This window comes from Typopeltis vanoorti, chromosome 6, assembly GCF_054136105.1.
Source record: "Typopeltis vanoorti isolate ZY-2024b chromosome 6, IOZ_Tvanoo_1.0, whole genome shotgun sequence".
NCBI classification, from domain to species: Eukaryota; Metazoa; Arthropoda; class Arachnida; order Uropygi; family Thelyphonidae; genus Typopeltis; species Typopeltis vanoorti.
In genome coordinates, this window is record NC_143554.1 from 148,737,721 (window position 1) to 148,755,352 (window position 17,632).

Here is a 17,632-nt window from a genome sequence, read left to right on the forward strand (position 1 = left end):
AATAAATAATAATGATTTGGTCATAATGAAGTATCACCTCATTACTCATGGCCAACCTCTATTTTCGGCCAAATGGGAAAAATGATAATAAATGAAACCATTTTCGTGTCTGAGCAATAATTCTAAAGTTCTTCAATTGTGGTAATAAAACACAACAGATGAACCTAAATTAGCTATACTATATGAGCACGTGGTGTATGTGCTGATGTAGAACAGAAATCATTCCACGCTTATCTTTTCTTTAACTGAATTTGGAAGTGATGGGAGTTTCCTTCACGCAAACACAACTTTTCACTACCCAGGAAAACAGACAGATCTTTGTAAGAACATGCATGTTTGCAAACATAAAAACCAGAGAAGAAACATTAGCGTCCATGTCATTATCTACAGAAGTTAAATTTCTATGAAATCATTTCTTGAACGGCACAGATCATTGGGACTGCTAAAATACTAGAAAAGGGTATGTTTCCTAGCAAAATATCATTACTCACAAATTATTTCTGGGGTTTATTTCGAACTTTACCATAACAGAATATTTTCTCACATTTTTTTATATATTAGATCCAATTTTTGTGATTATCTTATATTATAGTTCTCTATTTTCGTTCTTAGATACACAAAATGATCTGTTCCTCCAGTACAGTCAAATGTGAAATGTGTGACAATATGGTGTGTTTTAAAGACATCGAACGGCACAAGACAAATGAGTGTCCAGAAACACAGCAACCGTGTCCTGTATGCAAAATTGTATTCAAAAGGAAAGAATTAACAGTAAGTGAGGTTCTATTTCTAAATTCATTAAAAATTACCTTTGTTTGCTCAAAATGAAAGTTTTTCTTGAAATTCCAGTAACACTATTATTTCGGATATTCGGAAATAATGATGACCGTTTAGCAATTCAGAACACTGCACGTGAGATATATGAGATCAGGAAATTCTTGGCTACATAAATATATGAGAATATTTCTGGTCATCGTTTAGCAGACTTTTCTCTGTAGTTGAAATTTTGATTGTAGTTTTTAAATGAGTGCTACAGAAATGATGACCCCGCATTTTCGTACTTATTCTTCAAATAATAGGGTTATCTTGAAGAAGCAAGAATTCGATAGCTCGGTTTGTATTTGTATACACTGCGATATATATATTCATAAATTAGACTATTAATCATCATTCATTGAAAGTGACAGAAACAAAACTTTTGTAAAGAAGAATCTATGATATTAAGAAAATACGGAAATGTAACGGGAAAAAAAAGAAACAAACAGTTATATAGACCACACAAACGTCAAGATAAGCAAAGTCTGAAAAGAATTGCGAGATTCTCTAGCTGTAAATCGCTGCTCTTTGTCAAAAGGAAATTCAGTGTTTACACTACAGTTGAATTTCGCATTGACTTCATTACCTCGGTTTCCCTCAAATAGTACTAGTTTCAAGTCAAACCTTATCATCAACGCAGCTCCGATCGATTTGAGTAATAGGGAAATCTTGCTGTGGCAGCAAAGCAATAGGCTTTTCGAAAGCCATGGTATGCAGCAGCGGATCACAGTATGCACTCTTCAAATCCAATAGAATAGTTTTTGTATGGCTTGAAGAAGAATACTTTTTACATGTCCAGTTTATTAGAGGTGGTGGAAAGGTGTAATGAAGATGTTTCTTAAAATTTTAAGTAAGTTCAGTTTTATTGTGGCTTGGAAAATGAAAACAGAAACAGGCTACTAATATCTAGCTTCGCCGTGCAATACAATCGCATTTGAACGTCGTAAGACACCATAGCAAATATAGAGATCATTGGCGAGATGGTTTGGCATTTTTTTTAAAAATTTAATGAGGAGAAATATTTTTAATAAAAGAGAGAGATTCTAAGGTGTGACTGACTTTGTTACAGGATACTAATTGCCCGTTTTGCGGGGGGAAATTCCGTAATGCTTGTTTTTGTTTATCAAGTGTGCAAGGGAATGTTCGTCCATTAGTATATAGCGAAAAGAAGGGACAGGTGTACTGCTATGTCTCCGAATAAAAGATTTGCGAAACAAAATTTAAATTTTCTCAGTTCTCTAAAATATTTGCAACACAACATAACCAGTATATGCACAGATTATTCCATAAAAAACTGTGTAAAACTTCAGGAGTTGATCACTTTAATATTTTTACTAATACCCTTAATTTGGATCCATCATGCATCCAAATTTTAAGTGAATAAAAGAAAGGATAATTTTATATTCATTTATGTGCAGCCTACCACGAAACATTATAATTGTGAACTGTCATATAGGTATTAGGTTTCGTAAGTGCACGAAACAGTAAATAATCCAAAATAATCCAGAATCCGTACTCTGGATTGGCCGTTTCCAAGCTTAGAATATCCTGGATAGTGAATTTCATCCCTGGTTCTCGACAGACTGAAATTTATCTAATAGTTAAATATTCACAATATTCACACCCGTAAAATCACAGTAATTTGGGAGAAAAGCACAGGCACTGTCCCTTTTGTGAACCATTACTTCAATAATACTGTGTTAAAGCTTTAATTTAGAATTTAAAGTTGGAAATATTTTAAAATCATGAAAACGGATCATAGAAAACATTCATCTGTTTATGTTAAGATAACAGATAACAAATTTAAAGCAATTCCTGTAGTTTTTTATGCATAATTTATTTTATGTTTCAGGAACACGTATTTGTGTGCGATTATAATCAATACAGTTGCGAGATTTGCGATGCTAAAATGAAGTGGTTGGATCTCCACATGCATATGAAAGAGACTCATTTCATGCCCCTTGACAAATGTTACGTTTGTCAAAAAGAGATGGATCGTAATAATCTGAATGTAAGTATAAACAGTTTTTTATTATTACTTTTTATTTTTTCTTCACTTTCTACAAAAATGATTTCCGAAATATTCGGTGGTGGTATGTTTGGAGGAATAATTATGGTAGGTGTGAATTATGTACGGTGCAGTAGAGAACCTTCTCGCGATAACCCTTGCATTCCTTGCGGTGTCACGTTTTTTTTTTTTTTTTTTTTTCAAAGTTTGAGAAAGAGTGATTATACAAATAAATTTCTGTATTTGTTTATAAGGATTACTTGCAGATGATTGAGGCAAGTTAATCCCACCTACTTCGAAGCTTGGGTTAGCTTTTATGAAGAGAGTGGGATTTAGCCTTCACTATTTATGTTGTTGCTATTGTTTATGTATGGGATGATATTGTTTATGTATGGGAGTTTTGAAGCGATGATCCGGAGTTTGGTGTGTAGGTATTCTATTCTATGTGTTTTCCATTTAAGGTGAAAATCTATATAGAAACCGAGGTATTTTGCATGTGTTACAGGTTAGATTTCGAAACATTGGCAGGTATTTTTGTTGTTAATGCAGCGGTATGTGTGACAGTGTATCGATCGGGATGCTGGGGGCGTGATTCTTGGGTTGTGTATTATCGACATTTGTGTTTTGGTGCCGTTGATTAGAATTGCATTTTGGTGGAAGTATGTTGTGATTTCATTTATGTCTTGTTGTGCTTTGCAGAGAGCTGTGTTAATGTCTGTATAGATTGCTAGTTGCGCAGTGTCATCTGCATATTGAAATATTTGACTTCTTATGGATATGCTATGAACATCGTTAATGTATATGTTGAATAGAATGGATGATAATATGGCACCTTGAGGTACACTGTGTTTTACTTGTATACTCCGACTGTGACATGTACCTATTTTTGTTACTTGTGTTCTGTGTGAGAGGTAGTTCTTGAACCATGTATGCAGTGTTCCTCTTATACCTATTGAGTGTAATTTGGTGAGTAGTATGTCATGTTCAAGTGTGTCAAATTCTTTAGTTAGGTCAACAGTATAAGGACGGCGTACTGTAATTGTTTTTGTTGAGAACTTCGTTTATTGTGTCGGCGATGACTTCTAATAAAGTAATGGTGCTTTCTGTTTTCTGAAAGCTGCATTGGTTTTGTGAGATGATGTTTTACTTCTGTAAATAGTTCTGTAGTCTGGTGTGTGTTATTTTTTCTAGAATTTTTGAGATGACTGGTAGTGTAGCTATTGGTCTGTAGTTCTGAGTATCGTTTCTTTTCCCCCCCACCCCCCCCCCCCCCCACCCCCCCCCCCCCCCACCCCCCCCCCCCCCCACCCCCCCCCCCCCCCACCCCCCCCCCCCCCCACCCCCCCCCCCCCCCACCCCCCCCCCCCCCCACCCCCCCCCCCCCCCACCCCCCCCCCCCCCCACCCCCCCCCCCCCCCACCCCCCCCCCCCCCCACCCCCCCCCCCCCCCACCCCCCCCCCCCCCCACCCCCCCCCCCCCCCACCCCCCCCCCCCCCCACCCCCCCCCCCCCCCACCCCCCCCCCCCCCCACCCCCCCCCCCCCCCACCCCCCCCCCCCCCCACCCCCCCCCCCCCCCACCCCCCCCCCCCCCCACCCCCCCCCCCCCCCACCCCCCCCCCCCCCCACCCCCCCCCCCCCCCACCCCCCCCCCCCCCCACCCCCCCCCCCCCCCACCCCCCCCCCCCCCCACCCCCCCCCCCCCCCACCCCCCCCCCCCCCCACCCCCCCCCCCCCCCACCCCCCCCCCCAATCACAAATGGTTAAGCAGTAAAATATTAGAAGATGAAATAGAATATAAAATAATAAAAGCCATAGCTAAAACAGAAATCAGAAAAAGACAGAGAATCATGGAACAAATTTGTTTCTAATTTAGAACATGATTTATATAAAAGACCCAATGTATAAAGATTTTGAAACACCTAAATGCAGATACCAAAGAAAACATGAAATTAAACACTGAATTAAAATTAGAAGAATTTCTAAATTACTACACAGAACTATGGACAGACAAATATTTTAAAAAAGACAACTGGCAAACAATTAACGAAAATGAAAAGGAAATAACTGAAGAATAATTAGAAATCAGCCTGAAAGAAACAAGAAACGGAAAATCACCTGGACAAGGTAAGCTAGGTTCAGAACTATATAAATACGCAGGAACAAGATTCAAAGGAAGAATCTTATTATTTTTAAATAAAATTTACTCAACTCGTATCCCCTCAATAGAATGGAAAAAAGCAATTGTGATGCCTATCTTTAAAAAAAGGTAATAGAAATGACCCTATAAACTATAGAGTTATCAGTGTACTAAATTCCTGTTACAAAATATATAGCAGAATCTTAAATAGTAAAGTAATGAAATATTCTGAATTCTTTATTTTAGAAGTACAGAATGGATTTAGAAAAGGACGACCATGTACATACCCGGCCTTTTGCCTAAAATTAATAATAAAGAAAAGAAGAGAATATAATTTAGAAACACATATTGCATTTATTGACTTTGAAAAAGCATTTGACAAAGTTAAAAGAAACATATTATTTAACATATTAAAAGAAAGACAAATACCAAATAATATCCTGAAAGCTATCACAAGTATATATGAAAATAATCAAATACAAATAAGATTAAATCACTAGCTATCATATACGAGAGAGATAAACCAAGGGGTCCGACAGGGATGTTCCCTCTCAGCAACTCTTTTTAATATCTACTTAAATGAAATAATAATAAAATGGAATAAAACCTTACATCAAGGAATTAAACTTTCACCTACAGTTAACTTAAACACACTCCTCTTTGCCGACGACCAAATAATAATTACAAATTCTGAAGATAACTTACAGAAAGCTATTTTAGATCTAAATGATATATCCAAAGATTATGGTATGATAATATCAACGGAAAAATCAAAAACTATGGCCTTTAATGGACAAGATCCAGCAAGAACTAAAATAGTAATAGATAACAAGATCTTAGAAAAGGTGAATTCATTTAACTACCTAGGATGTATGACCTATGAAAATGAAAAAGATATAAACGTAAAAATTACAAAATATTTAAAAATAACAGGTGTAGTTTTCTCTATATTTAAACCAAACCTAGTTCAAAAACAAACCAGACTAAAAATATACAATACATTAGCCTACCGGACAATGAAACAAAAAGACAAACAAAGATTAACAACAGCAGAAATGAAGTTTATGAGAAAAACTGCAAAGTATCTATTTGATCACAAAAGAAACGAAGAAATTATGAAAGAATTAAACCAAGAACTAGTAATAGAAAAAATTAAAAAATATAAACATAAATGGATGGAACACGTTCAAAGAATGAAAACAGAAAGATTACCAAAACAAGCCTTAAAGTACAAGCCATTAGGAAAAAGAAAACCATGACGTCCTCTTAAACGATTCAACGATGACTTCTAAGTTATTGAGTATTTCTTCTCTTTTTGAAGAGTTAATGGTAGAGTTTATGTTGTACTGACTTAGTATATCTAGATATGTGTTAGTGGTTGAAGAAGCGTGGTCAAGAGTATTTATGTTAATGTCTCCTATTAGGATGAGCCTGTGTGTTGTACGCGGTTCGATACCACTTAGCCATATTTCTAACTCGTGAAGAAAACTGAATGGATTATTATCTGGGGGTCTGTATATTGTGTTTATTGTGTATTTTATACCACTGTGGCTAATTGTGATTTCCAAAATTAGTTTTTCCACATGATCGAAGTGAGTTTTTTTCAGTCACATTGTATTTTTCTTTGATAAATGCCACAATGCCACCTCCTCTTTTGTTTGGTCTGCATAAGTTGTAGGTTTGATAATTATTCGTGATATATACGCATAATTTCTCTATCGTTTATTGCAACTTCGGTCAGTATTGGCGAATCTATTTATCATGGTATAATTGAGCTGTGTTATCAATGTAAGCTAGTGTTTTTTTTTATACTTCTTATGTTTGTGTGTATGATACTGAAGTTGATATTGGAGAAATGTTGACTGACCATTTCTTCAAAGAGTCAAAGACCTTGAAGTTTATGTTGTCTGACTGGATATATTCGCCTATGTTTGAGATCTCAATTAAATAGTTTTTAAATGAGTTCTATTCTTATTCTTAAGGATGTAAAGAGTTAGTGTTTTATATTGGTAGGCTGTGTAAGTCGGATTCACTTGTAATTAGGTACACTCGAGTATTTTCATTCTTTCTCAAAAATATCTGGGAATTCTTTGTCCACAGGAACTTGTAGTTTTTCTCTGTGTTTGTCTTCCTTGCTTGGTATAGAAGATTTTTGAAGTATGGAGTCCAGTGTTCCTTTATATAGATTGGTGTTGGGAGTTTCTTATCAGTTAGTATCTTTGTTGTCGGCCTTGTTTTCGTGCTTGCTGTAAGAATGGAATCTCTCAGACTTCTGTTGGTAAAACGAGCGATGATTGGTGGCGGTCTCTTTTTTTATTTGTGGGCGTCGGTTAATAGAGTGATATCCGTGGTTGCGATTTGAATTCCAATTTTGCTGCCGATCAGTTGCATTATGTTTCTTAAGTCTTCTGTATTTTCTTTCGTTATTCCCTCAATTTGAAGTTCTTTTTCCCTTTCTTTTTGTAGCATGTTCTCATTTGACACTTGAGTGTGTTTACTTCTTTCCGCAATTCTTGATTTTCGCGCTGGAGTGTTTCTTGCGTGCTATTACTACTACTACTACTACTACTACTACTACTAATAATAATAATAATAATAATAATATTAATAATACACACCATGTAGCACGTTGGAGAAAAGCATCCGTTGGAAGTAAACAACATCAGATATTTAAGATTAAAGCCAGATATATTATCGAAATTGAAAGATGCAAAAAACTGTTCTTTTGATAAATGTTAAGGTTGAAATATAATAATTCAAGAGTGATAAATGATTAAGAAATGAACTTTGTTTTTTTTACCGAAATAACGCTCAGTTCTATAGACTTTGCACAAAATCTTGAATGAAAATAAAGTATTGGCCTGTATATATCAAAGTAGCGTGTCATAAATATTTTTACACTTTTTTTTATTACTGTCCAAAATAGCAATGGTTTCAGAACTTGGAAAATTCTTGACTGCTTTGGCAGAGGAAAGAAACAAAGGAGTCTCTTAAGATTTCCCTGCAAACAGCCTTCATGTTCTAATCCTTGCAATATACCACAGAAAGCAAGCTTCCCTGAGAACAGAGAAGAGGCGAGAAGAATGTGCAGTGGATTAGCAGTTGCACTTAAATAAATGTTTGTCAGCTACAGTGTACATTATCGTAGACTTCGAAGAAATGAAGAGGAGATGAGGAAAGTAGATGACTCTTTAACAGCACGTTGTCCATTGAAATGTTTTTGAAAAAGGCAGAAAAGAGAAGGAGCTGGGCTGAGAGATGGCAGTTAAAATAGTTCAGAGATAAATAATTATTGATGAGCCGAATTCGTCGCTTTTGTAGAAAATTAAGACTTTTCAGCAAAGCTTTTGGTTTACTACCCATGTGAGAGCTTTATTCTAAGGATTGGAGGTTTTGGCATTTGTACAGAGTTAGTGTATATCCTGATGTGAAACGGAATGATCAGAACAGTAGACTTTCATAAACGTCCAAAATATAAATGTTTTGTACGCTTACGAAATACAAATGTAATGTGATTGTGCAAGGAAGAGGTAAATGTTAGTCTATGAACGAGAAAGAGAGAGAGAGAGAGAGAGAGAGAGAGAGAGAGAGAGAGAGAGAGAGAGTTCTGCTGTTGGCTGGCAAGGAGGATGTTACCATACTTAACAAAGGTCATCAATTATGCTAATTTTCTGAGAAAAAAGGACAGTGAACATTCATTGACATTAATGGTAAATAGATGGTGGTAATTCTGTTGATAAATGGCTTGCGAATCGTTGAAAAACGAAGTGGTTTTAAAAGGTTAAGATGTTCTTCCGATGCAAAGTCTGCGTAGAGGATAATATGTGGATTGAACTGTCACCAGTAGAACTATGAATAAGGTTTCAGTTGGGTGACAGAAGGCTTGATAGATATGAGCAAGATGTCTCATGATGTAAGATAGCACTGCAGCATTGCAGAAATGGTAAACTAAAATTGCACTACCAGAGACTGACTATCCAATTCTGAATTGTGCAAAAGCATCTTAAAATGTCAGTTTTCTGAGTCTTTGTTACAGAACAATCAAAGAGCTTTTTACTAAAATAAAGAACCAAAAGGCTTCAGTTCGGCGATGCAAAAATTATAAAAATCAAGTGAATATTAGATGCAGCGTTATTTCAAAGTAAAATTTAGAAACTATGAAAACTATGAAACTATGAGACAGTTAAACCCTAAAAATAGACCAAATTAGAAAGCGAATATATGGAAGCCTGTGCAGGGTGCATGTTTTCTAAAGTGATCCGAGTTAGGTCGACTCATGCGTATTCACGTAAGCACTCTGGTCAACTTATATTTACGAAACTTTCATAGTTTCTACATTCGGCTTTGAAATAATGCTGGATCTTATATTCACTTGATTTTTATAACTATAAAAGAGATTTTCAAAATATCAAATGTAGCAATTGACCAGGTTTCTACACATCGTAAGATGTCACGTGATCAGAGATCAATTACCTAGGCGACTCCGACCTACAATGGTGGAATCCACTAGTGGTCATAGTTTTTGCAGTGTTTCTTTACGGGTTGATGAAACAAAACAAATAATAGTTTAACAGATAATGGTTAAAGATGTTCTTATTTCATGGTGTTGAAATTAATTCTGAATCATCGTACACTGAGAGTTACTCTTCCAAACAATGTCAACCCCATCTTTATAGAGTTGCCATTCAAACAGTTTTTGATTAATTTCACGTTTTGGTTTTTACAAAATGATTGTTCCTGAAGAATATCGACGATGAAATTCATAAAATGGAGATGACACGATAAAACAATGACGTTATCTTTTAATGTATTGAAGCAAATAAATACTAAATAACTGTAGAAAGTTTTTTATCTTGGGTATAATATATGTTAAAATACCAAGTTATTTTAAATATAAACCTGTTTTTTTTACTCCATTTCCCAAGTAAGTAAACAGACAAGTCAGTCAAGTTTGCGCCCTGCAAGTGTTGCAAGTTTCGCTGACCCTGCACATAGTGCAAGTCCAAGGCAACACGTGGTAAAGGTAGAATAAGCTGTGATCACTATTCTTAATATTTACCCTTAATGCAAAGCACATCTCCTGGAGGAGATGTATGATGCTATGTATTAAAGTCAAGGGGCCACTATCCAGACCGGTTTCGACCTTTATTGAGGTCTCATCAGTGGGAGCCAGGCTAACTCCCACTAACTCCCAGGCATACATCTCCTCTAGGAGATGAGCTTTGCATCAAGGGTAAATATCAAGAATAGTGACCAAAGCTTATTCCACCTTTACGACCAGTTGCCTTGGACTTGCACTACGTGCTGGGTCAGCTAGACTTGCAACACTTGCAGGCGCAAACTTGACTGACTTGTCTGTTTGCTTACATCTTACTTCTATTTTTTACTTTTATTTTTAATTTTATTTTTTTATTTCTTACTTTTGCTTACTTCTATCATCCTGAGATTTTTATTTAATAAGGTCAAAGCACCTTATGGTAACTTGTGTTGGTAAAATATTTATAAGCTCTGTATTACTTAAAACTTAGTATTTCTTAGCCTGGCTCCCACTGATGAGACCTCAATAAAGGTCGAAACCGGTCTCAATAGTGGCCCCTTGCCTTTAATACATAGCATCATACATCTCCTCCAGGAGCTGTGCTTTGCATTAAGGGTAAATATTAAGAATAGCGATCAGAGCTTATTCTACTTTTACCACGAGTTGCCTTGAACTTACACTACGTGCATGTTCAGCTAGACTTGCAACACTTGCAGGCGCAAACTTGACTGACTTGTCTGTTTGCTTACTTGGGAAATGCAGTAAAAAAAAAACAGGTTTATATTTCAAATAACTTGGTATATTTAACAAATATTAAGTAACTGTTGCTCGGCTGATGTTTGCAGTTCAAAAAAATGCATGATTTCTCAGATCTAATATAGGTATCTTCTTAGTGATTTATGAAACGAAGTTCTTATGAACAGCTTTTCATGCAACGAAAATTAGTCACATTCTGTAACTCTACGTTCAACACAAAACACAATTTCGCTTTGGCAACATGGGTTTAGAATATAGAAATATTTAGGACTTCCTAAATGTTATAGTTGTCTGTAACATACAGCCCCTAGTGCTTGTAGAGGTCCAAGGAGGTCTGAAAAAATATATAATGAAATAAGAAAACAAAAATATGAATAAAAAACTCATAACTATAACGTATCGAAAATAACAATGAGTTGATTAGGAAGAACAGGCATAGACTTTTAAATGAAAAGCGGAATTAAAGAATGATAAAAAGTGATGAAAGTCTGTATGGCTGTGTCGAACATTTAAAAACTTTAATTAATTTTTTAAATTTTTCGCAGTTCCATCAGAGTATGTGCGACATCATTCTGGTTAAATGTATACAATGTGGGACTGAAGTGGGTAATAGAAATTTAGAAGAACACGTAAAGCAAGAGTGCCCTGAAACACGCGAAAAATGTCCTGTCTGCAACCAACGTTTTCGAAAAAAAGATATTCCTGTAAGTATGAGATGGTTTATTTATTTTTGCAAATGCAATTCAATTTGTGCTTAATATTTATCTAAAATTTAAGATTTATTCAGTAGCTAAAGTGATTTGAAAAACTCCATGTTTAACCTATTACAGCAGAGTTTGAGGCCATTTAAAACATAAATAAAAATACAAAAATATATAAATGCAATGAAAATAGACAAAAATTCTTTGCTCATTCACCATACGAATGTTGAGGTTTACAAAACAGTTTTTGTGTGTGAGTCACATGACAAAAAAAAAAAAAAATCACGCACCCACAAAAACACAAATTCTTTTTCTAGTTGTTTTGAAACTACAAAGTTATTATCAAACATTCGTTCAGTCGGTTTCTAAAATTTACAAACAACAAAGTTATGATACGAGTTATAATAACACGTAGGAGGGATGATCAAAGCTACGTGTATATTGAATATTTTGTAGGGAAAACGAGAAACTTGCAATCGGGAAAACGCAGAATAATTACTAATATTTGACCCCTAGACTAGCGCTTCCCAAACTGTGGGCCGTGGCCCACTTGGGGGTCGTACGTTTTGTTGAAGGGGGGGGGGGCAGTGAAATAATGAAAACAAATTGAAAATGTTTTAAGACTGAGTAGATTTTTTTATCTTAAAAGACACGTATTTAATTCTTATTATTTATTATTTCTTTTTTGTTATTTCTTATATTTTAATGAAAAAAATCACACATTTGTATGGATTCACAAATTTTGCTTCCTGCGTATTTCGGCGTTCAATGAATATTAGTAAATATATGCTTATTCATATAAGTTTCATTTCGAAGCAGAAATCTAAGAATTTCCGTTTCAGATATTCACATGATATTGACTTTTTGTGTAGCAGTATTGAAACACATCCATCATATTAAATTGTTATTAAACTTCTTTTATGTTTTTAATTCTTTCTTTATTACTAATCGTTTTACGTTTCATGTGCTTGTAATGCAAATATACAATTACAATATATCTATCTATATAAATATATGAGATAATGTGCCATGTCAAATGCATGTAAGATGCCAAAAATGTAATATTTGCATTTGAGTTTTGCAATATTCTCTGTGTATGTTTTGTATTGAATATAAATACAACAAATGTTATAATAATATGTCTATATTATGATTTTTTTTCGAGGGGGGGCCGTGAAATATTTTAATTTTTCCAAAGGGAGCCCTGACATCCAGAAGTTTGGGAAGCACTGTCCTAGACTAATAGTAAGTAGGTAGTTTCCTTTATTCGTTATCACAGTCATTGCTTCTATCAGGCACTTATGCATCCACGAACCTGAAATATCCTTCGACTTCATAACCGCAATTCAAGAATAAGGTGATTAACCTTATGCCTAATAAGTATTCTTTAGTGTGTGCATTGCCAGTGTTCTATATTCTACAGGCCGGTTTGTTTTGGTTAGGAACAAACAAATCGAGTTTTGTTATTCAGACGAAGAGGAAATCGTGTGTCAAAAATTCTTCCGCATTATCTGACCTGAAATTACATGATACATAGATTCATTACATTAAAATATGTAACAGACGATGTCAGTTTTGAAGAATGAAACATATAAGTAATTCAAAGAGCCATGAGCCTATTTTTCGGGCGGCGTAAATTAAGTTAAGGGGATAATAAATCCCTTATTATTTTGTTTTAAAGCCGGATACGAAACTCGGAGATCGAAATGTATTGAAATCTAAGAGTTTCATGCAGAAGAACTATCGGCGAGTCCAAGCGTAAGTCAACGCCTGGGTAGTACAACATCTCATCATTTAAAACTGTACAAACTCCTACTGTATAATGTACACCTCCTAGGAGCTGCGTTTTACATAATAAGAAAATATTAAGGATAGTGATAGATCTTGCCCCACCTTTGCTCCGAGTTGCCCTAGTGTTGTATTATCCAGGTGTTGACTTACGTTTGGACTCGCCGATAGTTCTTCGGCATGAAACTCTTAGATTTCGATAGATTTCGATCTCCGAGTTTCGTTTCCGGCTTTAAAATAAAATAATAAGGGATTTATTATCCCCTTAACGTATAGCAGCAATTTTTTTTGTTTCACGTGGAATACGTAATAGATTGTATTAATGTACTTTTGGAGAGATCTATTATTAGGAATTGCTATTAAAATTTATATTTGTCAAACTGCCAATATGGCAATGCTAATTTGCAAAGCTATTTTCCGTAACTTTGGTCAGAGCCTGCTTACACCTTTTTCGATGTGATGGTGCAATGATACTCAAACCGTAAGCCAATCTAACTAATTCTTTCTTTCCCACTAAACCATATACAATCTTCGTAAATGCACTCCGAAAATTCTAAACATTGAACATGGTATTTTTATGTAATGTTTCGATATAAACAGATCCAGAGTGTACTCTCTAAACTGTATACTAAAAAAGTCTTCTAGTCTTGATACTATTTTTTTAGTTGAACAGAAAGACTGTGCATAAGCTCAGAATCTTGTTCTTTGTCATAATTTGATTTTCTTCTGTTCCAGTGTTATCTATCTTGTAGTCTGGAAATTATCTCAGATTCGAAACATTCCTTGAAAAAGATGATAAATGTTATTGCTGTTACCAAATCACCGTTTAGAAGTGCTTGCATCATTTCGTTTTAAATTGGTGAAGGATACCACTGACAGACAACTTTGCGTTATCTTAAGTTTTTAATTAAAAAACGCTGTCGTGTATTGATTCCATGACAAAGGTACAGATTCAAGTGTGGATTCTTGGGAATCCACAGAGGTTTCAAAACGAACCCAAAACTATAAAGACCTTTTAAACTTTATTTATATGTAATTTCTAACGAAACTTTCACTTGACGGGGAAAATTCTCTGGAGAAAATGCGTTTTTAAGAACGTTATGGTTGCTCTTTTTGTTAGGCTTAATAAATAATAATTTATTAAACATAATTTACACACATTAAATACATATAGTTATATACTAAAATATTTCTCATATTAATACACTGAAACATCAAAAATTCTATTATCGAATTTTCTTAAAAATTTGAAAGTGCTGTGCTCCTCTCAGCGCATTACGTCGGTCTGAGGCCCGAAAAACCGACATCAGAGCCGGTGATGCTTCCATCAGAGTATTTGATTTCATGTGTGATTGATCATAATGTGTTGTCTATTCAGACATTTTTTATAAATTTTCTAAGGCCCCAGCAAACTTTTAAGGTACTTTGAAACAAGCAAAAACAGTAATATAGAAATATTAATATTTTTGTTTTTGTTTATGTCAATTGCTTTTCAAAAGAAAATATGACGAATTTAAATCTCGGAAACAGTAATACGTATGCTATTGTGGATAGTTAACAAGTATAATTGATAGCTTACATGCAGTCTCATAATTATCATTACGATTTGGGCGCATGTAATGAGTGAATATTTCTTTATTCAACTGATATAATTATAAAAAAAATGAATTTGTATTGTATTGTATTATGTATTTTATTGATTGAATTATATTATGCCCCTAACCGTTCACTGTTGTCATTTTTTTGGATACTTTTTAATGATTATATTCATTAAGTGAAATCAAGGTGATGCACACAAAAGTTCGGGAAATTTTATAAAAATTTGAAAACAATTACTGTCGTAATACTTTGTTTCCGCCGAACTGGTCTCCTTTGAACAATCCCCCTTGAGCATGTACACAGCGATGTCAGCGGTATTTCTATGATTCCGTGGATCCCTGCAAGTTCGCAAGTGTGACTCTGTTGAGCACCACCTGTCATTTCATTGAATCTCGTGAATCGTGTCAAAATGGCGCATTTTCAGCCCTTGGGAAGAGGAATATGTCGCATGGAGCTAGTTCAGTCCAAAAGGGAGGATGCAGTTCTGGAAGCCAGAAACTAGGAAGTGTTGTCATGGTGGAGAACCCACTTGTTCTTTCACTTGTCTGGACGTTCGCGCCGAATGTTCCCCCCCCCCATCACTCTTACCTGCTTAAAAGCTTCACATTAAAACATACCGTTTGAGCGGGAGGAAGGAATTCCTTGCGACATTGAGTTTGCTATTGCTGCGAACTCGATGCGTAGGTTTCTGTCGCGGCGAATTTGCAGACATCCACTGGGACGACTATCGCTTGTTTCAGCTGCAGTGTTTATAGGTTGAAGCCAAATTTGATGCAGGTTCTGTGCTCATTAAAATCCGCCATTTCATTTGGAGAAGAAAATCGTAGAAACCCTAAAATACGACGTTATAAAAAAGCACGCAGCCAAGGATACTGCTCACCTCTTTTAGCGGTAGAACGCCATACTACAACAGATTTGGTACGCGATTCAAATTGCCCACACTTTCGGTTGGCACCTCGTAATCTGCTCTCACGGAATCTGTCTTCACATTTCTTCAACCTGATTGCTAGCTTCCTGACTGGTCTCACATTACTTGTGATATAGGATAGATCTTTATCCTCTGATTTTGCAAGTAATGTCAATATTTTGCTCCTTGATGCTTTTACCTTTTTTCACTTGAATACAAATCCAATGCAGAGATTTCTAGAAGACAGTTCACTGCATCTCTCTTTCACAGTTGAACAATTTTTACCATATTGTACGCCTACAATATCAAATTGAAATATTGGAACCATTTTTCAGTGGGGTCTCAAGAATTGTATTGCTAATAGAACACTGACGTATGTTTTATTTCACTTAATGAAAACCATTGTTTTCGTCTAGATTTACTTTAACATCATGTATAATTTCTTATTTTTCAGGACCACAGAAACATTTGTAAATTCCTGAAGACCTCTTGCAAAATTTGTAATAAGAAAATAATCAGAATGAAATATGAAAATCATGTCACCTCCACTTGTGGAAAATTACGTGTCAGATGTCCCATTTGTGATAAAGAATTTGCAAACAGAAGCCTTCCGGTAAGTTTGGAAAATATATTTAATAATGAATAATATCCGATTAATTTCGATTAAACTAATACAACTGACTTGGTTATAATGAACTCATATGACGTTATTATTCTATGGACAACCCCTCTTCTTTCTAGTTTTGAACGGGAAAAAATTATAATTGGTGAGATATATTGAAATTAAATCATTCTAAATAAAAACTATTTTCACATCCGAAGTCACAATCGAAGAATTCTAGAAAAGATTCTAGAGTCCTTCGATTGCGAAATAAAACAGAAGAAGCGAAGCTATAGTAATGCCCACGGGATATTGGCTTATCTTCCCATTAATTGAATACGGAAGTGATGGGGTTTCCTTCACGGAACACAAACTTTCGGTACCCAGTAAAACAGACAGACTTTTTAAAAAGATGCATATTGGAAATATAGCAACCTATGCAATTAAAATTATCAAACCTATTATTAATAAAATTAAGTTTATATCATTTAAATCATCACCGATATAGATCATTGAGCCTAAACCGAAAAGTAAGAATGGGTTGGGTTTGGGAATTCATGGTAATGTCATAATGAGCTTTTGGAAGTAAATTTCGTAATAATCATTAGATTTCACTGACTAATGAACGAGAGAAAACTTTGAACTGGGTTTGTGTTGTAGAAAAATATCATCACTATTAAAAAGTGCTTCTGAGATTTATTTTTGAAATTTACCATAAAAGAATATCTACTACATTTCAGTACATATTAGATATAATTTCTATGAATATATTTTAATATAGTTCTCTGTGTTCTCTCTTAGTCACACAAAAAAATCTGTTCCATTAGTACAGTCAAATGTGAAATATGTGACACTGTGGTCTTCGTTAAAGAGGTCGAATGCCACAAGACGAATGAGTGTCCAGAAACACAGCAACCCTGTCCCGAATGCAAAATTATATTCAGGAGGAAAGAACTAACAGTAAGTGTTGTTCTATTTCTAGATTCATTAAAAATAACATTCGCTTGATCAAAATGAGAGTTTTTCTTGAAATTCCAATAACATTTTTATTTGGGACGGTCGGAAATTATGACTACCGTTTAATAGTTCAAACCACTGCAAGTGAGTTATGTCAGTTCTAGAAATTCTTGGCCACATAAATATATGAAAAATTTTCTACTTATCATTCAATGGGCGTTTTCTACTTCAGAATTTTACTGAATTTTTAAATGAGTTGTTTAGATATCCGGCATCCGAATAGTATTTTTTTTTTTAACCCGCAGAGTACTCTTTTGGTTGT

General features: G+C 35.1%; 1 protein-coding gene across 1 annotated transcript in view; it reads left to right on the forward strand.

The window, feature by feature from the left end:
- The window catches only part of LOC150106076 (uncharacterized), an 89,007-nt gene that overhangs the window by 60,002 nt on the left and 11,373 nt on the right, over nt 1-17,632 (forward strand). Inside the window, exons 6-10 of the mRNA XM_090394623.1 lie at nt 613-771; nt 2,669-2,827; nt 11,303-11,461; nt 16,207-16,365; nt 17,155-17,313. Coding sequence (XP_090250749.1) covers nt 613-771; nt 2,669-2,827; nt 11,303-11,461; nt 16,207-16,365; nt 17,155-17,313 — 795 coding nt within the window. The remainder of the gene's footprint in view (nt 1-612; nt 772-2,668; nt 2,828-11,302; nt 11,462-16,206; nt 16,366-17,154; nt 17,314-17,632) is intronic.